Below are 23338 nucleotides of genomic sequence, written 5' to 3' on the forward strand. Positions count from 1 at the left end.
AACGTGGCTTTTACTCTTTTTTTCTTTATTTTAATTCTTTCTTTTAAGGTAAAAAGACCCACTTTGCCTCCTTGGTGCACAATGTACTATTTGTAAAACTTATTTCCGAAGTACAATTTTAATGTCATTAAACAATCCGTCAGTGTTGCGGTTGACTATAATTTAATAATAAATTATTCTTTAAATCACTTCCAGTAACGTTTCTATTTCATTTATTTATAGTTATTACTATGAAATATACAGGCTTGATCACATAATTCAGTAAATGCCACGGTTACGAACAGGTAAATTATTTTTAAAGCGTTTACAAAATTGGTTAATATTATCTATGTAACGCAAGCATGGTTTACGTCTTTTTGCGACTGTCTTCGGTATATAAAGTTGGCCTTTCTGCAACGGAGGATGTAAACAAATGGAAATGAGTAGGAACAGTACAGAAAAGAGCCTCAAAATATTCCAGGACGAAAAAATGTCCATATTCGTACTCGGCGCCTGCGCAGAAAGACGCGTAACCCATGCTTTTGTTATATAAATTATCGCGTGTATTATTGTATTATAAACTTGACAGAATTAGTCTCACCTTTTAAGGTAAAGTGAAACCCCCCTCAAAACAGTTGACTCGAATAAGACACTCTTTTTTCAAGAATATTGGACCTAAATGTTTATAACATTGACACGCGACTCGTGAACAGTTAGGAATTATCCTGACAATTTCAAAATTTGGATTTTTGAACAAAATTTTTTTTACTCAGCCCAGACCAGAACCAAAATAGCGTCGCGCTCTCATATTTCGATCGATATCCAATTATTGAAGGCTCTAATATGTGAATCGAAAGTGTCAGGACAATTGTACGACAATTTAGAACACTCTGATAATCGAAAAATTCGCATTTGAACGAGATAAAGACAAAAAAGTGTCTTATGCGCTGCTATGCTAAAACGATGGTAACACGAGGTCTCGGAGTGAAAATTTAGTTGACATGGAATTCGCAGATGGCGCAGGGTGTCCCTCGGCAGTCAATTAGGGCGTCAGAAATTATAAATCCAGAGGATTTTTGGAGTTTTACTTTGATTTCTTTATAACTATTGTATGAAAACGACAAGTGGAATATGCCATTTAGTACAATATCTCGTAAAATTCGACGCAGTTGCCAATATAAAAATGAACGCCGGCAACTTAGGTATTTAGAAAAATCTTCTTTACCGACGTCGATCAAACTCCTCGACGTGTTTCACTTCACCTTAAATATCGGAAATAGGAAAACTTTCCTGGATCTTAGATGTATACGTAATTTAGGTTTCAAGTATAAAATAAATTGCATACGAAATATGCACAATTCAGATTTCCGTCTTCTGTGCGAGAATTCATGTCTTAACTACTGTACAATAAAGTTCTTATTTCGGAAGTATGGCCACAGAAATATCATCCTTACCACAAATTACATAAGACGAGATTTGCCATGGCTTTTAATAACTCACCTAATTTTTCCATAGAGATCTTACGTACGACATCACTTAAAAAATACTGTTCGATATTTTTTAACGTTGTGTCAAGGACAGCTAAAAATTCTTTAATGTCGATAAAATCAGATCTGTGCAAAACTGTTTGTTAAAATAAAGTCGCATTCCTCCCTAGAGTTACATAAACTAATATCATAATGGCTATAAAAACGTAATATGACTAATATGTTAGCTGTAGAGTAAAACATTTAATTTTTTCCTCAGATTAATTGAGATTCCAAGTATTACGGAGAGTTTTTGTGGTTTGTGAATTTGGACCAATATTTTATACGTATAATATACCATACATACGAATTAAACATCCGTTCATAAGTCTTTATACATATTATATATATTTGGTCACATCATGCACACCACCCTTGCCAGTTAATTAGTACTATCGCAAACGTATTCAATCAAATTTTTTGTCTTCACTATGAAGAATATTACCAGCATAAACTGAATTGCATATTAAGGTTATGATAGGATCTACCTATATATATCTCAGAGGTGAAATCGTTCGTAAAAGTATTCTCCGAATTGGGTGTATGAATTCCTTTTAAATTTCACCACGTAAATATGGAGGCCCTAAAGTAGGTCCTGAAACTTATGAAATTTCGTTTTTCATGAAAAAATTATTTTATTTATCACGGACTAGAACCAACATGGTATCGTCCGTGCACGTCGTTTATGTTTTACGTCTTTTGAACACTTCGAACCGAAAATCAAGAGTTTCAGAACCTAGCACGAACAATACAGAATACTAAAGAAACGGAAAATTGCAGAGTCAGATAGGAAAATATGGAAAATATGTACACGAACGACTGCAAGAGTTTGTTCCAGGGGTAACACGTGTTTTTAAAGCAAAAATTTAGTCGCAGCTAAACGGTACAGATGGCGCCGTTGGTCCGTTAGAATATAAAAAGTCATGAATTCGTGGGATTTCGACAGTTTTACATTGATAGCTTTATCATTACTTTACCGAAATGACATATAGAACGCTTCATTTCGTATAATTCTCAACGTAGACTGTAAAAAACTGCCACATAAATATAAATGTCGGTAATGTGACGCGCCAGTTTACGTTAATTCAATTAATTCAATTAATCGATCAATCGGTAATTGATAGATTAATTATGTAGTTAAAGAATGATTTTTAAATAAATTGAGTGATTTATAACTGTTTTATTCTTATTAATTAACTTAAACTACTAATAACTCGATGAAAAATGTTCTGAGCAAAAATGGAAAAGGAACTTCTAGTTCAAAATTTCACCCTCTATCATCCCTTGAGAGATTTACTATCTATTATGAGACACCCTGTATATATGGCACCAAACTCTACCTAGTTTCTTAATACACATTTTTGCGTAATATTTATATTTTGTACAATTAACGATGCGAATGATTTGAAGGCAGGTAACATGAAACATGTATTTAGCAGTTTAAATGAAAAGTGCTGCAATAATGGTGGGGAAAAACGCAAAAATTAATTGGACGGGTCATCCCTGTTTGATCCTTCTTCCATTTGTGATTCTAAAACATTAAAGTCAGTGAATTAGGATGTTATATATGAAAATAATACACCTTGGATTATCAGCTATTTATTCGAAAAAGTGAATATATATGTAAGGTTTTATTTATTAAAATTATAGATTACAGTATTAACGATAACATGAAATTAGTTACAAGGCTCGGGTAGACACCTAAGTAAACCAAAGCTTCACATCTTTTTTATTAAAAAAAAGAAGAAATAGGTAGTTCAAACATATTTCAAACTATACATACATTAAAAAAAAACATTAATGAAGAAAAAATAAGCTTACCTGCAGCCAACGATGCCATACTAATTTAGAATTGGTACGCGTCGAGTTATGAAAAAGTAATAACCAAATAATTACAAGTGTTGCGAGCTCTGTTTACAGAAAGTACAAATTTCGATTATTATCACTAGAGCCTTCAGGGCACCGTGGTATCGTAGCTAATTTCAGATTGCCAATTTGTACCAGTACTGATTTTGGATACCGATTTACCATTTGATTACAAACTAAAGTTTGCACTTTTTGCCAACTTCTGTCATTGGCTCCTCTGTGCGACTTCCCTGGTAGCTCGGCGCACCTATGGCCGTTTGCACCCGACTGACAAAACCGGTGTCTTTACAGGTTTTTTCTGGTAATAATAATGTAAATAAATGAATGTTACATTGTTTTTGGCAGAAAAGTCGATACCAGCGCCGATTTTTCCGGTACGTATGCAAACGGCATTAACCCTTTCATTACGGCAATCCGCTCCTCCAGACAACTGCCACTTAAGGTGAAGTGAAACACCCTTCAAATCAGTCGATTCAAATACAACACTTTTTTTTAAGGGTATTAGACCAAACTGTCCGAAACACTGACACATCGCTCCTGAACATCTAAGAATTATCCTGACACATTCAAAATTTGGATTTTTTGACAAAATTTTTAAACTCAGCCCAGACCAGAACTAAAATGACGTCGAGCTCTCATATTTCGATCGATATACAATCATCGAAGCCTCTGATATGAGAATCGAAAGGGTCAGGACAATTTTACGACAATTTAGAACACTCTGGTAATCGAGAAACTCGCATTTGAACGGGATAAGGGCAAAAAAAGTGTTGTATGCGCTTCTATGCTAAAACGATGGTAATACGAGGTCTCGGAATGAAAATTTAATTCACCTGGAAATCACAGATGGCGCAGGGTTTCCCTCTGCAGTCAATTAGGGCCCCAGAAAGCTTGAATCCAGAGGATTTCTGGAGTTTTACTTCGATTTCTTGATATTTACTATACGAAAACGACAGGTGTAGTATGCCATTTGATACAATATTCAATGTAATTCGACACAGCTGTCAATATAAAAAAGAACGTCGGCAACGTAGGCATTTAGAAAAATTTTCTTTATCGACGTTGATCAAGTTCCTCGGCGTGTTTCACTTCACCTTAAGTCGACGCCGCGCCGGCAGGGGGCACATTGCGCTTCGGCAGTCTTCGGTGCTCGAACTTACGTCTTCCACCTGAACATCGTCTCCTTGACTACCTCTTGTATGTACACTTTTCTAAGTGTTAAATAACAACTGTTTTGTCGTATTATTCCATTATTTAATTTCCAAAAAAACGTCGAACCTTAAACATTTAAGAAATTAATAGTTATCCCAATAGCTGATCTTCTCATCTCGTCTCTATGGCCAAACTGTGTTACGTATGTTCAAAATGTACCTTTAGGATGATTATTCCAATACGGGTCAATACAATCAAAAGATACTCTACAGATATGGCAGAATTTGTTACCGACTAAAGTCGCTCGTAACGAAAGGGTTAAAAAGCCGGCTGGCTGGCCTTATACCATATACAGGGTGTAATAGAAACGGTAGACACGGTTTATACAGCGCCTTCTTTGTTTAAAAGGGAGTCGAAAGGTCCTATACTATTTTTTCTTACAGCAATGCAAAGCATAAATATACATGGTCTAAATTGCCCATAGAGCTTATAGAAATGAAGGAGTTATCGCTATAGTATGTGCATATGTACAGGTGTCAGGAAGAGGTTAGACAGAGAAAGGGACCTTCTCTCTTTAAGCATTGCCGGAAGTATGCTGCGCGCGCATAGGAGTATTGGTACAGGAAATAAGCGACAGGATGAATGGTAAAAAACATGCGAAGATTCTCTTTTCTCATTGAAAAAGTTCTTTAGATCGGATGAATACTTATTTTCTGCATTTTCTTATCTCTTTTTTAGTTCTTTCGTATGTATGAAATATAGGGCAGTGTCGACAAAATCTTACAGAGTATGCTACACTTGCGCAGTAATGCTTAGAGAGAGAAAGGAACCTTTCTAACCTCCTCTGGACACCTCCACCCTTACCTACGTTTCCTCCATTTTTATACGTTTTTTAAAATGGCTGCCTCGTGGCCGAGCCCGTCTACGCTCACGTTATAAAAATCGCTCGTTTTTTGGGAATCAACCAGTGTTGTCAACTGTAATATTATTATAGTATTTTACTACCGTACTATTATTTCAATCCGGCATACTATGCATTTTTACAACAATAATTGTACCATTATTTCGGTAGAACATAAAACTGTGATCGCAGACGACTTTGTTATTATTGATGGATATTTTTCTTTATATTCTTCGTTTTGTCTTTAGGACATTAATACTTTGTTAAAATAAGGAGTGAAATTAAATCTTTCAGTTTTCATTTTCACCTCATCTTCGGTATTAGAGTTTATTACGTGTTCAGTTTCCAATTAAATTGTGGAATATAAATCGGTGTTATAAATAAACATGTAGAATACCATTAACTGTCTAATGCGTAGAATCGCATTTCCTGTCCTTTTTAAGTACAGGTAATATTTTAATTCCAATATTAACATTTTTCAATCCGTACCATTATTTTCCTCATTGTACAGAATTGTACTATTATAAGGTAGACCGGACTATCTAAAACTTTGACACATGACTTGTGAGCATCTAAAAATTAGACTAAGTTTCAAAATTTGGATTTTCCACAACATTTGTTTGGCTTAGCCTTGGCCAGAATCTAAATGGCATCAAGCTGACGTATTTCAGTCAATCTATAATTGTTAAAGGCTCCGATATGTGAAATTAAAGTGTCAGACAATTGTACTAATTTAGAGTAACCTAGTAATCGAGAAATTCGCGTTTAAACGGGATGAAGGCAAACAAGTGTCCCATGCGCTTCTATGCTAAAACAATGGTAACACGAGGTTTGTTAACAACCAGACAAAATTTAGTTATCACTGAAATCACAGATGGCGCAGAGTGGCATTCTGCAGTTAAATAGGGAATCAGAAACCAAGAATCCAGGGGATTTCTGGTGTTTTAATTCGATTTCTCTATAATCATTGAACGGAAACAATGTGTGAAGTATCCATTTAGTACAATACCCAATACAATTCGACACAGCTGTCAATATAAATACGAACGTCGGTAACGTAAGTATTTAAAAGAATCTCTGTTATCGACGCCGATTAAATTTCTCGACGTGTTTCGCTTCACCTCAAAAAGATATGAAAAAGTCGGCCTATACATATACATATATATATATCTGAGAACTCAAATCGTTGGAGAAAGTATTCTTCGAATTGGGTGTACCGATTCGTTTCAAATTTTACCACGTGAATACGGAGGCCTTAAAGTAAGTCCTGAAACTCATGAAATTTCATTTTTCATCAAAAACTTATTTACATTCCATGGACTAGAACCAACATGGCGAGGTCCGGGCACGTTTTCGATGTTTTACGCTTCTTGCAGGCTTAGAATCGAAAACGAAGAGTTTCAGGACCTAACTCGAACAATTTAGAATACCGTAGAAATAGAATATTACAGAGTTAGATGGGAAAATATGGAAAATACTTTTACCAACGATTGCAAGAGGCTTGCCCTGAGGCTAACGCGTGTTTTTAGGGCAATAATTTAGTTGCAGATAAACGTCACAGATGGCGACATTGGTTCGTCAAAATATAAACAGTCGTGAATTCATGGGATTTCGGTAATTTTATATCGATCTTTTTGTCATTACTTTACGTGTTGCTCACGGGATATCAGAGAATTTCACTACACATGTTTATAATACTTTTCTCCGTATTTTACGCGTGAATCTGCTCGTTTACTGTAGTGTTCTAATTTCTTATAATCATGTGAAAGGTATTTTTTAACGATCACGGATACGCTTTTTTTTAAAGATGAATGAACCGATTCGTTTGAAATTTAATATGTGATTGTCGAGGTACTAAAACCGTTCCTGACGAAAAAAAATGTATTTTTTGAAAACAAATTTATATATTAAGCATAGACCAAGTCGCTATTTATTTTTGCGAGTATTCACATTCAGAAAATTCAAGAGGAATAATTGGGAGCGTCAGAAGTCATGCTCAGTCATTAAAAGCACTACGGTCATAGGAAATGATACATTTAAACCCCCAAAAAGGGGAAAAAGTTTATCCGGAGCCATAGTGTCGATTAAACTATGAAAAATAATGAATCCAGGGAATTTCTTGAGTATTGCCGTAATCTCTTCATGATCATTCAACTGGAATGACATGGAATATGCCATTCCGTATAATTCGCAACATAATGCAATATACAGCAACATAAATATAAATGTCATTAATGTGGCACGCAGGTTCAGATAATCTATTATTTAGATGGTATATCAGAAATTTAATTTACCGACCGCGATGTAGATTAAATTTTTCGATGCCTTTCGTATCGCCTTATGCTTAGAACGCGAAAGTCTTTGTTTTCGATTCTAAGCTTTCAAAAGGCATGAAATATAAAAAAAACTGCGTCTTTAATTCTAGTCTGGGATAAATTAAAAACCTTGTTACGAAATGAAATTTCATGAGCATCGCGTTCTTTCTTATGACCTCCATTATCACGTGCTAAAGTTTCAAATGATTCGGTCCACTCAGACCTATGTTTTATTTTCTATTTAAAAATTTAATCAGGAAACAAAGTGTTGTGCATTTGGCAGCACGCATATTATAACTGAGGAATTCTGACGTGCGTTACTCGGTTATATTTACAGTTGTTTCGGATATTTTTACATTTGTAAAGACAACGACTAGTTCGTCGTAATTAATAATCTAACGCATCTCACTAAAATGACTGTAACTTAGATCATTATCTCGATCTTAAAATGTGTGCATATTTTAGAGACATTGTATATTCAATTTAAAAAATAAAATTACTTTTTAAAAACGATACACGAGAATTCCCCCTTAATGACGTTGAACAAAATAAAAAAAAAACTTACAATATGAATTTGCTAGATTTAGCAATTTGTAATAGGTTTTCAGTGAATAATATTAAAGCAGAAAACATATACGGATATAACATCACAATTCTTCAGTGCCTGAACCTGAGTAGCAGATTACATCTGAGACCGCATATTGTTTTCACAGACTCGTTCGTACAACGAAATGAAGAGATTAATGTCTTCCAAGATACGAAAGGAAGAAAGTCTTGAAAAAGGAAACGAGTTTAACCAGCGATAACATGCAAAGTATGTAAAGAATGATAGCAAAGAGGACGAGCAACGCCATTCGGGCATTCACACTAGTCTGCGACTCTTGTTCCGATCGTTGATCTTCCAATCGCGGACTGACCACCTGCCTGCTTACGGATGAACTGGTCCTATAGCGGTAGGTGGTCGGTGGTCAGGCTCAGGAAGACCAGCCTGCCCTCTGTTGCTCTATTTGGCCTTCCAAAGTCTTCGCCAAGTATATGACGAAAAGTTGACTCAAAGCAATTCCTAGGGCGATGCCTGCTATAGTGTAAAGGTTCCGCTCTGCCCAACTGCGGACGATCTCTATACAACCGCTCGTCCAGACCTTTTTGCTAGCCTCGGATACAGGGAGCATCTGTACTTTATAACCGCACATTATGTTTACCAGTCCGCTCTGCAAATACAAAAATAGAAATTAGAACCTTACGGAGCCAAGCTGAAAGATTTTTTCAAAGGAACAGAATACATTACTAGAGACTGGGCTGAACATTTAGAGAGACTTCGATGTCAAGATGAGTTAAAGGGATGTGAAAGAGTCAGCTCATATATGTCTGAGAAGACAAATCGTTGGTGAAAGTATTCTCCAAATTGGGTGTACCGATTCGTTTCAAATTTTACCACGTGAGTATGGAGGTCATAAAGTGGGTCCTAAAGCTAACGAATTGCATTTTCCATTCAAAATTTATTTACTTATCATGGACTAGAACCTACATGGCCAGGAACATCCGGACACGTTTTCGATGTTTCACGCTCCATGGAGGCTTAAAATCGAAAATGGAGAGTTTCAGGACCTAGCTCGAACAATTTAGAATACCGTAGAAGTGGAATATTGCAGAGTAAGGTGGGAAAATATAGAAAATACTTTCACCAACGATTACAAGAGAATGCTGGCTTGTCTCGTGGCTCGAACATGTTTTTAGAGCATACATTTAGTTGCAGCTAAACGTCACAGATGGCGCCGTTGATTCGTCAAAATATAAACAGTCATGAAATCATAGGATTTCGGCAGTTTTACATCGATCTTTTTATCATTACTTTACCAAAATGACATATAGAACCCTTCGGTTCGTATAATTCTCAACGTAGACTGTAAAAGACCTCAACATAAATATAAATGTCGGTAATGGAACGCGCCAGCTTATGTTACCATTTGAGTATTCAAAACGGCATTACCACCAAGAAGAGGATCGCGCGCTAGACATCAAAAACCGTGAATCTAGGAGATTGTTGGAGTTTTACTTCGTTTTTTTTTATAATTATTGTACGGAAACGACATATGGAGTATGCCATTTAGTACTATACCCAATACAATTCAGCACGGCTGTCGATATAAATACGAACGTCGGCAACGAAGGTATTTACAAGAACCTTTTTTACAGACATCGATCAAATTTATTCACGTCGATAAATTCAAGGAAAGTTTTATATATGTCAACTTTGCACCCTGTGACCGAGAATTGCTGTTGGACAGCCAAACTCGACATTTTTTCATGCGAACATGTGAAGCCGTCCATGTGGAAGTTTCCTCGCATAGAACTTCAGCAAATTTTCGCTACGAGCGCTAGTGTACGTCGGGAGGTCGCTGCGCTGTAGAGGCGCAGTAAAAGCGACCTGGCAAAGACAGCCCGTTACATGGCCATACTTATTGGGGCCTTTCTATGATTTCTCATTAGATGCAATACGTACACGCACCACGAAAAGGCACAAAACTTACAAATGTCGAATAATTTTGTTAAGTATTTTGGAACAATGGATATTTTCTATTGAATCTCTTAGAAGCAAAATCTTTATATCATTACGTGTTGTATGAAACTTTTATTGGGACCCGGTGTCCAATTACTCTAACGTTCGATATTACTGGAATGCAGCTGCTTGATTTAAAAAATTCGGGGACTATGACTGTCACGGTACGGCACAGTAATGGCGTTTGTTACGTCATAAGTTTTGCCACTACTTCCGTTACGTGACAACGCGGTCAAGATGCGGTCAACTGCACACGTACACGGACACACACACATGTTAGAGACCCCCTCCCCAATTCGACGCAACGTTTTGAGAACGTTCGAGAAGTTTCCACCGACTCGTCAACCATTCGATTCCATGAATTTGTCATCCGCCATTCGATTCCCCGAATTTGCCGCCGTCATTCGATTCCAAGAATTTGCTGCTCGCCAGTCGTTCCAGGAATTATGTCGACACCTTTGAAGTTTCCTCCCTCGGAAGATACGCAGCGCAATTTGTCGGCTCTCCCTCGACAATATCGGATATCACATTAATATAAACAATACAAATTTTGAAGATTTTAACCACTTGCGCTACGATTTAACTTTCGGTTGCCTTGCGGCGCTCTACAATATAACATCCTCTATCGACGTGGTATACATGTCGCTGGCAGTTTTGGAACAAAAGCATCTCAACGTGCGTGGCACGTCTTTATAGCGCAAGTGGTTAAGCTTCCGCGGTCAGAATTATTTCTTAAATTTGTTGTGGCTTTCGAGAATGACCCGCGTCCATTGTCTCCAGAGGGCCGACGTTTCGCAAACGTTGCAGTTCGCTTCATCAGGGTAGACACTGATGAAACGTGACAGTTCATTTGGCGATTTCTTTTGCGATCCCGTATGTACAGGAAAGTAAAAGAAACCCCGTCACCCTACCTATAAATGAATGGTTTGTTCCCATACAAAATGTCATACTTACAGAAATATCGGTTGCATTCATACAGCATGAAAATGGCACTCCACAACGTTCTACACTGGGACTGGAGCAATTAAAATATTCATTCTTTCCCCAATCCATATGGCCCTCTTGACTCAGCCCACAGCATTTGAACTAAAACACAACATCTTTAATGTGTTACGAAAGAATGTGCAGTCACGATGTGTATCAATTTTTATGGCACAATATTATAACAAATACAAACACTAAATAATATATACAGAAAGTTACGCTATTTATTATGAAGTACCTATGAATCAAAATGTTAGAATATACATTCTCAATGTTCAAAGGACGTACTAAGAAAATACGATTGCTGGAGTTGAAGGTTATTTCTTAACAGTTTATTTAAAAATGCGCTCATGAGTTGATAACTAATCTTATTTAGAGTACGTGTGTAAAAGATGAAACTAATCAATTGAACAGTGGAGCAGTTATCACGGTTCCCATCTTAACAACATGCAGTTTCGAGAGAAACGATCAAAGTTTTAGACGAGTTTTGAAGTTAGACAAAAGGGAATATTTGTAATCCTTAGTTAGCCAATTGCAGATTTTGTAATTACACTATTCCACAGAAATATTTGCGGTAGTTTTATACTCTCATTATTTACCCTATTCAGTTCTCTAAATTCAATTTGGACCAGGCTGCCATTTCGTTAACACACTGAAAAACTGGCATGTGAAATGGTCCGGCTCGTTTTGCTAAATAGTTGTAACTTTATGAATAATTAAATTTTAGATTTGCTTTACTCTTAAAATATTTCTACGATATGTGCCTTTTGAAAAATGTAAAAAACAAAAGTTAGGTTTTTCTAACCCCAGGCACGAATATGGCCCCTAAAGAAAAATATATGGTACTATTAAAAGAGTTCAACTTGTCATCTCCAAAAATATAGGACACGAAAAATCAAAATACTTTCATTCGTTAAGCCCTTTTAAGTCAAGTAACATATTAGAAAAGTTCATTGTCATCAACTGTGAGCTATACACTTTATATACCATGTTTTTATTAAATCAAAGCATAATGAAATATTTTAGATGGCAGTGCGTAATGATCCACCCATTAGAATTTAGTTTTATATGCATTAAACCAAAATTTCTTCAGTAAAAAATGAAATATTTTTAAGCAGATCCCTAAATATTGTCTACCGCAAATCATTTCAGGAACTTCCGGTCCCACTATTTTAATTACTTATTCAAAATACTTACTTCTTGTTGACCAAAATCAATAAAATTTTGAAGGTCAGGGTCTTCCCGATACATCTGTATAATCTTGTCAGTAAATGATTCCTCTAACAAAGATTGCAGAGTATGGGGGAATACAAAACCCACTATAGCTACGCCCATTTCGAGGAGGAAGAAGGCGAGTAGGCACCATGAATACTGAAACACAATTAAGACAGATTAAGTTTTGTAAAATAATTGCTTGTGATTATTTTTTTTATATTAATACAATTGTAGACGTACAAATTTTAGAAGACAAGTATTCTCACGAAGGGCTCCTACACAGCCTGCAAAACTAACAATAAAAACAACACCTCCTGCGATCACCATCACAAGGGAAATGTTTAAAACTACATCGTAAACATTCTCCACTCTTACAGATCCCGTAGCTTGCCATTTATCCACAAAGGCATACAAGCCAACTCCGATCAATAGTCCTCCAAATAACTAGAAAAGTTAAGACTATTATAATACCGATAAAGATCACGAGAATGTGTAAGATAGAATATGAAAGAAATGGTGCATTACAAGAAGAATATCAAGACTCTTTAAACAGTTTGATTTACTAAATTAAATGACTTTAGATTTATGATAAATGTGAAGATTACTTAACTATAATAGTATCAGTTCGCTAAACTAAATAATGTTTAACCAACTTAAAAAGACGAGGTTTTCAATTTATCCCATATATTTTTTTTTTCGTGTACGTTTATGCATAACTTTTCCTCAAGTTAACCGATTTAGATGATTCTTTTTTGTCTTAAAGCGAACACTTTCAAGGTGGTCCCATGTAAGTTTCCTAATGATCCAATCTTAAAATCCAAACATAAATAAAGGAAATCAGAAACGGTTGACAATAACCGTACCTTGATGGAGTTATTTTTTCTTTTAATTAGTCTCTTTTATTTCATATAATTAAAACTTTAAAACCGTCATGAAAGAAGTAACAACAGTAAATTGACAAACATGTACAAAATACTTATTTATTAACTACTGTAGATTTTTATGTATTTCTTGCTTGGAAAGTTTGAAGTCGGTGCAAAATATAAAAAGTAATAGAATATAAAACTGAAGACACTGATACACTTCATTTCTTTTTCCGTCAAATTTTAACATTCTAAACAATGAATACTTAGATATCTACAATAGTTAGCAGATAAGTAATTTGCACATCATCATTTCATACTTTGTAGTATCTTTTTTGTCAGTTTTTTAAATAAAAGTTTTCTTGAGACGCATTTATTAATATCAGGATGAACGAATATAAATGAAGAATTCAGTAATAGCAGTAAATATGTATCGTAAACTACTAACTTAAAAAATCATCTAAGATCATTCTTGGTGTGTTAAAGGATATGGTTTCTAAAAAATACAATTATGGATACAGAGAAATTATGCATAAAGAACTTGAAATAGTTACATTAATATCGGTAGAGAATAAATTTGGGGCATGCTTAATAATTAACATAAATTTACAATTCACTTATTAAGAATAGTTAACTGAATTGGTAACTGACTTACCCAAAATACAAAATTAAGTATAAAGATCATGTATTTCACACAAGAGCTGACATAAGTGAAACTGTGTATACGCCTACGATTATTCATATTTATCATTTTGTATTTTATAGCGACCCTTCAAATGGCTCAACGAAATCACTGTTTCAAAGAGTAAGTAATTTTCACAACGTGCAACGTTCATTTATTTCATTCTACATGCTTTGTGCACATGTGAGTCTATAAACTCCATTAAGAAATTTGTCAAACTCTTCTTCTCAGAAAATAATTTTTCAAGCCTCCGTATGTCCCAAAATATTTAATAAAAATCTCATGAAAGTTCATATGCACTAGAGGACATGATGTCAAACAGAGCATCCTTTGTCACAATCATACAAATTACTTCAAGTCGGCCATTGGTGACCAACTGCAAAGAGCATGGACGTAAGAATATATGCACGAAGCCGAAGGTCCCATCTCTTAGACCATAAATATCTAGACCTCGCATAGCAGTGGAAACAGTGGACTAGATATATATGGCCTAAGTCCCATCTTCGATCACGGAGGGAAGTCTACGCATTGGAAAGGGAGCTGTAGGATCGCCATATTGGTCAGCCAATTTTCCAGACTCCTGATCGGTAGATCACCTGCTTCATATTTCTCGTTTGCTCTAACCAGGGTTGGTAATTTTGCGTTTTTCCACGTTTTTCACGTATCTTACATAAACCAAGTAATTTACCGTAGAAAATCGTTGACAACCAGTAAATTATGTTTCCAATTTAAAGAATACCGCAGATGGACGATATACAGCATCGGCTAGGTTATAAACGTCTTTTAGCATATGTAAACACAGAAATATTTTAAGGAACAATTAATTAAATTGGCGCTTGTATTCAAAATTGTTTAGAATTTTACGTTTCCAATATGGCGAATTCCACACATTCAGTGTAGAAATCTGTAACCAAGACATTCAGAATCGAATCTGCAGGACCCCGTTTCCATCGCACTTCTAAATTTCGAAATTTATCAGGTCCAGATCCAGTAAATTACACGTTTCCATCGTATGAAAAATACGCCATTTGATCCCGAGCGTCTCGATTGACATTTAAATTCAGATTTACTGACTCCGGACCCGATAAATCTCGGATTTAGGAGTGTGATGGAGACGTGCTCAATCAAAACCACTTTGTCGTATTTCATAGCTTATCGCTGACAATGAAATGTCAGCTTAAATGTGTGGGAAACTAATAAATACTATTATCCGCAAAAAATGTGTTTATGAAGTGCAGATAATGTATTTGTTACTTATTAAGTAAATAAAATCAGTTAATTCCTGCTCGATACAAGTGGTATCTGTTAATAGTTAAAGCAAGTCTAAGTAAAATAAAGAGATAATACATATTATTAACAATTTGTACATTCTCAGACTCATTACAAATTTGATTACATCACAGTTTTTGTTTGCAATGAACAGAATCAAATATTATACCTGATTAGTTATTTATAAAAAGCAACTTTCATTGCTAACATTTATGAGTATCATATTAATCATTTTCAGACTTTCTGCGCTTTTTAGTACGAGGACTATCGGTATCATGTGGGCTGGGTGTAATATGGCTTCGTTTCCTCTTTACACTAGATTCGCTGATTTCACTGCTGCTACTCGCTGCGGTTCTAGTTTCTCTTCTAAATGGTCCTTCTCCAGTTACTTGTACTAAAATCTACAATAACGTGATATTGTTAATATTTATTCAGAGACAATAAAGATATTGGGCATCGAATTGTTTGATAAATTAAGAATTGAAACTAAATTAACATTTTTAATCACTTTATTAACACATTCGTATTAGGAAACGAGAATTCTCGTTTTTAAAAGATAAGTGTTCAAATTAGCCTGATGCGAATGTGTTAAGAATAAAAAATTATTAAAAAGAATAAGTACACAGTATTTCAGTAACTTTTAAAAGATTTAAATAATTTGCAAAGTAATTTACAAGAATGTTCAAATATTCAGTCTGTGTACTCTCGGCAAACAAAGTACCAAACCTTAAACTGTATATTTCACAAGATTATCAGGTATGGTTGTCTCAGATTTTCACAATACTTTGTTATTTTGTTGTTCTCATGGATAAATCTATTTGTCAAAGGGATAGTATGCACCTCTCGGAAGTTTTCAAAAAGTAATCGTTTAAATATATAGTATAAACCTTACAAGGATATGGATTAATGGCAACTCTCAAAGCGGTTAATAGCGTTGTGGAAAATCTTCCTTCTCCATTAGGTTACCAGCCGCTTCAAGAGTTGATGTCTTTATAAGATAGATACTAGTGATGTCCTTATAAGGTATATACTAGTATTTAAACGATTATTTCTTGAGAATTCCTGAGAGGTGCGCACTATCCTTTTGGCTAATTATTTTATACATTAAGGACTACAAAATGACAAAGCGTTGCGAAAATCTGAGACAACCATACCTGATCCTCTCCTTGTTATAAAATTGGAATAAAGTAACCAATAAGTTGTAACATGTTTAAAAAAGATGAGCCTTGAAATAAAGAGGAGTAAATATAGTATCATAAAGATGTCAAAAAGTAAAGCATATACCTGCATATGTTGCAAACATTCCTCTTGCATAGAAATTGCCATTTTATATACAAACGTATCATGCTTATTATACATTATAGCATTTTGAAACATAAGCATGACGTCCCGTTGGAAGTGAGAGGTGGACCTTATCGTTCCATTGTCGATGTTTTTTTTAATCGTTAATAGATCCATTGGACGAAAAACAACTGAATGATAACCAGGAGCCTGATCCTCGGTAATCGGCCTTAAGAATACTGAAGCATATTTATGCGTAGCAAGTCGGTTGTACACTAACATGACAGCTTTCTTCCATGCTCTATAATCTGCACCTTCCCCACTTCCTTCGTTCTCCGGTTCACTATCAATGGATACATTTTGCTTTTTTGAATATGTCTTCATTGCTCGTCCTCCCGTCAACTTGCTTAAACCTGATTCTTCTTCATCCAATTCTCCTATATCATCTCCAGTACTACCAATTGACTCCGCAGGTTCTCTTTTAACAATTGGATCGATTTCCGAAAACTCTTTACTTATTTCCTTTGTTTCTTTCCCATCCTTCACTTCTTTTGCATCGTTTTCATCGGTATCGATCTTAATTTTCATTGACTGCGTTGTTCCATACTCACGCTGGGCAATGTCCTCTTTAATTTCTATTTCTTCTTTCAACGAGTCAATCTTAGGAAGCGGTGACGTCTCTAAAGTTGCAATGGGTTTGTTTTCCATAATCTCTGCAAAAGTTTCCTTTTGTAAATCTTCGCTGAGATATTCCTCTTCTGGAGTTTCTGTGCAAATTTCAGTAAGCGTTTCTTCGATCCTTTCCGTTTCGCTTATATCCTTGTCTGCCACTAACACTTTTTCGTCATTGGAATTTGAATTATCATAAAAGTCTTTACTATCTTCTTCCTTTTCCGCGTCTTCAATTTCATTCTTACCAGGTACTTCTCCGTTATCATCTTTCAATTTCAATGTATCACTTTCGTTTACTTTGCATTCTGATTCACATCTTTCATTTAAATCTTTATTGTCTTCCGTTTCTTCGGAATCTTTCGCCTGATTTATACTTACTCCTACAATGGAACTCGTTTCTGGTTTCTTATTACTTACTGATCCACGGGAATTCTGGTCATCCTCTAAAATGAAGCTTATGTCTTGTGATTTGTTATCAGCCTCTTCTACATTTGGAATATCATTAATCGGTGCAGAAACTGTATTTTCGACTTCTGCTTTTGACACTTCTTCTTGATGGCCAATTATTTTCGCAAGATGTATTTCTAATTGGTCCAACTCCATAGCAGCTTTCTCTTCGGTGATAGAGTCACTTTCGATCACGGAGACAGCTGAATCCTTTCCTTCTTGTGACTCTATTGTATCGTTTTTTTCCCCATCCGCCTTTTCTGAAGTTATCGCATCACTTTCCTTAATATCATTTGAGGTTGTCACTGAATGTACATCAATAACTTTTTTTACATCTTTTTCTTCGTCCACACTTATCTGTAAATTTTCTTCTACGACTGCAACTTTGTCGACATTTTCAGAATTTTTAGTCTCATTCATCACAGCATCTTCCAAAGCAGTTATTTCTCTGTAAGCATCATTTTCATCTGGTTCAGCTACATCCTTCGGTGCATCATTCTCAATCGCTTCATCTACTCTTGCAACTTTAACCACTTTCGGCTCTATGAGTTCAATAGCTACCGAGCCGATAATTTCAGCAATATTCGACGTACTCGAGTCTATCTCCTCTATTGCCATCTCGCTTTGCGGCGAGTTCGACAGAGACACGGATTCATCTACATCTCTGGGTTGTCGTCGTTCTTGTGTCACAACTTCGTTTATCTCCGATGTAGTTAAATTTTTTATAACCGAAGGAGCATTAGTGCTCAAGCTCTCCGATGTGCTACTGCTAATGTCACCTTTGATCAATTCTTCTATGTCACCGATAATCTCGTTAATTTCATCCTTGTCTATTACATCTGCCATTATATCTTTATGTATAACGTCGTCTATATGGTCTATTATTTGAACCATGCTTTGCGAAATTGGAATAGAAGCTGGTGCGATAGTAACCGGTGGAGGTTGAACTACATTGTTTTGGGTTTTCGGAGTATGAATGGCATGGGATCGAACCTGCATTTCTACAGCTAGATTTTGCTGTGTTAAGTTGGTGCTTGTTTGTAAATTGGCGGCAGAGATTTTCTCTGCATTAGAAGGTGATTCTAGCAGCATGGACAGAGTCGGAGCACCTATGGATGGTCTTTCCATCGGGGCATTTGATGACGTTGTTACGAATTGATGTAATTGGGATGAGACGTTATGTGTCATAGGCGAGGTTTGGACTTTAGGACTAGACCCTAATAAACTAGCTATCGTGGGAGGTACGACTTGAGTGGATGATGCGGAAGCTTGGACCTGGGTCGTAGGACTGGGAGATTTTAGTAAACTCGTTAACAGAGGCGATCTGCCTCCTTTGTTTTTCTTCTCCTCGTCGTCTTCGTTCAGTGAATCCATAATCTCTTTACCATCGGCAGTACTTTCTCCTCCATATTTCCTATGTGAACCAACTATTATCACTTGTCGAGACTGCAACTCTTGTTTCTGTTGACGCTTCGCTAGCCACGCCGAGTGAGCTCTAGCTTTCTGTTCTTGTTCTCGTTCTTCCTGCATAATGGCTAACCACATTTTTTGTAACTTTTCTTCAGTTATTGATCCAGATCTTAGAAGATTGACCTCATTTTTTAGCTGTTGATACTCATCCCTTTGGAACGCTAAAATCTGCCCCAGCTCTGCTATTCGTTCCTGGGTCAGTCGTCTGACAATTGTTTCACCTGCCGTTTCAGTGGTTTCTCTCTTTTTTCTTTTTGGAGTATCCGCGTTTTCCAACAAATGTGCATATTGAATGGCACAAGATTTTTGGGAAAACCAGTCTGGTGGACGTAATGCTTCCTTTTCGACGAATGGTCTTAAGGACCGAGACACACTCATCCAGTTCTGGTCCCCTGATTTTAACACGCTCGATGCTAGGCATAACTGTTCTCGTGTACTCCATGTGTCGCATGTAGTACGTTTCAGCTTTAACCCTGAAATTCACACGATTCATTAAAGGGATTAAGAAACAATTAATATTTTTATAAGAAATCTTAGAGCTATGTAAGTTATATACTGTTGTATGTAGTTTTATTATTAAAAGGTAACAAGCAGCTGGTAACATTTTTTGATAATAAAGAATCCATGCCCATATCAATGGTAACACCATTTTGGATACTTAAATGATAACACAAACTGGCACACCATGTTGCTAACATTTATATGTACATCAACGTCGGTTACGCTCTACATTAATAATTATACAAAATAAAGTACTACATTGTAATCTCTATGTAATTTCAGTAGAATTATTAAAAAGAGATCAAAATAATACTGATAAAATCCTTTGGATTTGTGATTTTTAATACCGTAATTAACTAACAATGCTATTTGTCACATTTAGCTGCAACTAAATTTTTGCTCTAGGAGAGCGGAAACAGAGAGCCAGTATTCTCTTACAATCGTTCTTGTAGTATTATCCATATATTCCCATCTGACTCTGTAATATTTTATTATCATAGAATTCTAAACGGTTTGAGCCAGGACCTGAAACTCCTCGGTTACAATTCCAGATTTTCAAAAAGTGTAAAATAGCAAAAGTATACATGAACAACGCCAGGTTTGTGTAGTCCATGGCACATAAACCAATTCTTTTATAAAACGTGATATTTCACGAGTTTCCAAACCTATTGTAGGGCTTCCTTATTTATGTGTTAAAATCTGAAATGAATCGGAACACCCAACTTGGAGAAAACTTTCATGAACAAGTTGACCTTTCAAATATCACTCTCACATCACTTTAAGTGCATCAATACAATAAATTTTAACTTTTACCAAAACAGTTGTGTATTTTGTGTGGTGTGTGTGCGTGTATGCGCGTGTGTGTCGCAGTCAGTAAATATAAAAACCGTGTGTATAACTGTGAACTAATATACGTGTAAACTTCTTTGAAAGCTCTAGGTACAAACTGTTTTGCACTAATAGTAACAAACTAATAACATTCGTTCCGCGTATTCGTAATACTTACTGTCTTGGATACAAGCCATTTTTTGTTTCGAATCTTCTGTTTTCCTACTACACAGAATTTCTTCTTCTCTTTTCTTTTATACAATGTTTGTCAGGAGCAACTGGTCCAATAATACATCAAAACAGCAATTTATCTAGGTTAGAATGCACTACTTTGCCATTTGATTACATCTAATTACGACCAGATACTAAGCAGAAATGAGTTGGGAGATTACGCCCGGGCAGGGAGACGGGATCGCGATCCTGTGCTGCCCTCGGTGGAGAATGTGGGCAATAGACAGCGACTGCTGTGGGAATTGTCAAATATATTTTACCACTTTATTTATAGTTATTGCTTTATTATCACAGAAAAAGGAGCGGATTTCTACGTGCGCTCTAGAATTGGTCACCAAGTCTTCTTCTCGATTTTCAACCGTTTTAAAACATTTTTCGACGTAGTCGTCTTTTCGTTTCAGGTAAGTACAGTAATGTGCACGGGGTAACGCAGTTTGCCCCGTCCTGAACGCATCGCGCTCGTCGCGCACGACGCCCCTGGTGGTCGATGGCCGGACTTCGTCCCGGGCCCGCCACACTGCCAACGATGGTGCTGCCACCTGACAGCTCTCGTGGTAATAGGTGCACCCCTGATGGTTGTGCCATCTGTCATTGCTTACTCTCACGCAACAGCGAGAGTTGCACTGAAATATGAGACTACTGTCCGATTTTTTGACCTACGGATAAGTTCCCGACAAAGTTATCCGGAAGATATCTTTCAGTTCGGTTCTTTTCCCTTCCACTTAACTACCTACCTACTTTGCGCTCGTGTAGAATACTAAAAACGTATTATACGTTGTAATATACGCGGAGAAAACCGCGTATATTACATGACGTATTATACCTACTCAATCCTACTCGAGTTTTGGCGAGAGTTTCAGATTAGTATATATTTCAGTGGAGCGCCAATGACGCCTGACAGGTAGCATCAGCATAGCAGTGCACGAACCGCCCGCATTCTCCACCGAGGGCAGCACAGAACGTGATAGCTTAACCCTGCCCTTGAGCAATCTCCCAACTCATCTCTGTCCTTATGATGTTGACTTCTGAATTCTTTGGCGGTAGCGTCCGTTGGAAAAGTGCGCCATTTTTTTAGATTCAGTGGAAACAGAGGCGTTTGGAAAGGTCGTTTTGCGCTGATTCCGTGGTTCGGCGGCTGCGCGATTGTTTCCCGGCGAATATATTCGCACGCGACGAAATTAAGCGTTGCGTCTTCAACGTCGATTCGTTGTGCCCTGGAAGTCGAATGAACGCTGAGGCGTATTCTCGTGGTTCTCGTTTCCTCAAGTGTGCATGCCGAGGCGGAGTTGGAAAATCTGCGAGTTCCATAAAATTCTAACCTCGGTGAACGCTGTTTGGGTGCTACGGTTATTTTCATTCAATTCGGCAAAATGTCGGTGGAAGCGCTCAGCGATTCCGAATTGAGAACCAAACTCGCTGAGTACGGTTACCCGGTCGGTCCGGTCACCCAGACTACTAGGAAGATTCTTGTTAGGAAACTTAAGAATCTCATCGAGACTCGCGGCGGTACGGGATCGAGGCATTCTTTGGCTGCCAGGTGTCTACAATGTTTATATTCATTTCCACTCTCTTTCCTGTCTTATGTTATGATTTCGACTACCCCAAATCTTCTATCAAGTGACGTATATAAAAAACTAAGATTTTGATCACAATGCCCCGTTGGTCGAGTTAACTCGGAGTCGGTTGACTTTTTAATTGCGTTTTATTTTTCATGGGACGTATATAACGATGACAATACTATGTTACGCATTCGCATTGGGCTATCTTTCAACGCTTATCTTTTAAGAACGAGAATTCTTGTTTCCCAATGTGAATGTGTTAAGTTTAAAATTTAACAGATTTTGTTTAACGATTAATGCGTTAAATGCAGCCTTAGTTTTGATGTGCTTTAAATTAAAGTGGTATAATTGTTCTCATATGACATTTTGACACTATGTTAGTTACACGGCATCGATGCCATCGCGATGGAAAGTTAATATCAGTCCCGTGGAACCATCGTAACATTTAATGTGTTAATATTATATATAATGAACATTAGTCGTTGCAATCGTACTAAGTCATTTATTAATAAATAATTTAACCTCTTGCTCTTAACGATCCTTTCCAAGACTTTAATCGGATTAGCTAAGGGAGATGTATATGTGCATAAAGTTAAGGGCAGTATCATAAATCGACAAGAATAAGCCACGTTTTTACGGTTTAATGAATTATCTTGGCAATAACTAATTCTTTATTATGTTTTAAAATGTCATTTCAAATTAATTTTTTCATTATACCAAGACTTATATGACGAGGCAAACTGATATTTATTAACCATTAGCGCTCCGTTGGCTCCTTTAAGGAGACATTCATCATAACGTTCCAAAACTCGCGGAGTGCTAAAGGTTAATTAATCACAATATACATTGGACTAAGTGGTTTTATAAATTAATGGACAAGTTAAAATATGAATTATTTTTAATATTATTTTAGTTCTTATATCTTGACATACTCATTCTAGTTTTGTCCTTAGTCTTTTATTGTAAATGTTTAGAAACAAATTTACAGTTGATTTACAAAAATAGTTTATTTTAAATTTGTAAAAAGTATTTGGGTA

General features: G+C 36.3%; 3 protein-coding genes across 3 annotated transcripts in view; 1 reads left to right on the forward strand and 2 right to left on the reverse strand.

Annotated features, from left to right (window-relative positions):
* Positions 1 to 7931: 7931 nt before the first annotated feature.
* On the reverse strand, positions 7932 to 14424 carry LOC105704077 (tetraspanin-33). Its single transcript, XM_012432966.2, has 5 exons — positions 14017 to 14424; positions 12739 to 12942; positions 12481 to 12654; positions 11254 to 11385; positions 7932 to 8950 (listed from the first exon to the last, which is right to left on the reverse strand). The coding sequence occupies exons 1-5, from the start codon at positions 14110 to 14112 to the stop codon at positions 8714 to 8716; spliced, it is 843 nt and encodes a 280-aa protein (XP_012288389.1). The 5' UTR covers positions 14113 to 14424; the 3' UTR covers positions 7932 to 8713.
* An 843-nt stretch (positions 14425 to 15267) lies between these two features.
* On the reverse strand, positions 15268 to 20867 carry LOC105704075 (bromodomain-containing protein 8). The gene is made up of 3 exons (XM_012432963.1): positions 20690 to 20867; positions 16597 to 19655; positions 15268 to 15713 (listed from the first exon to the last, which is right to left on the reverse strand). Exons 1-3 carry the CDS (start codon positions 20706 to 20708, stop codon positions 15537 to 15539), a joined length of 3255 nt encoding a protein of 1084 aa, XP_012288386.1. The 5' UTR covers positions 20709 to 20867; the 3' UTR covers positions 15268 to 15536.
* A 909-nt stretch (positions 20868 to 21776) lies between these two features.
* Positions 21777 to 23338, forward strand: part of LOC105704076 (inner nuclear membrane protein Man1) — a 29567-nt gene continuing 28005 nt past the window's right edge. The window contains exon 1 of the mRNA XM_012432965.1: positions 21777 to 22279. Coding sequence (XP_012288388.1) covers positions 22113 to 22279 — 167 coding nt within the window. The 5' untranslated portion in view covers positions 21777 to 22112. The remainder of the gene's footprint in view (positions 22280 to 23338) is intronic.

This window comes from Orussus abietinus, unplaced genomic scaffold (genome assembly GCF_000612105.2).
Source record: "Orussus abietinus isolate OABI.00-Male unplaced genomic scaffold, Oabi_2.0 scaffold84, whole genome shotgun sequence".
NCBI lineage: Eukaryota > Metazoa > Arthropoda > Insecta > Hymenoptera > Orussidae > Orussus > Orussus abietinus.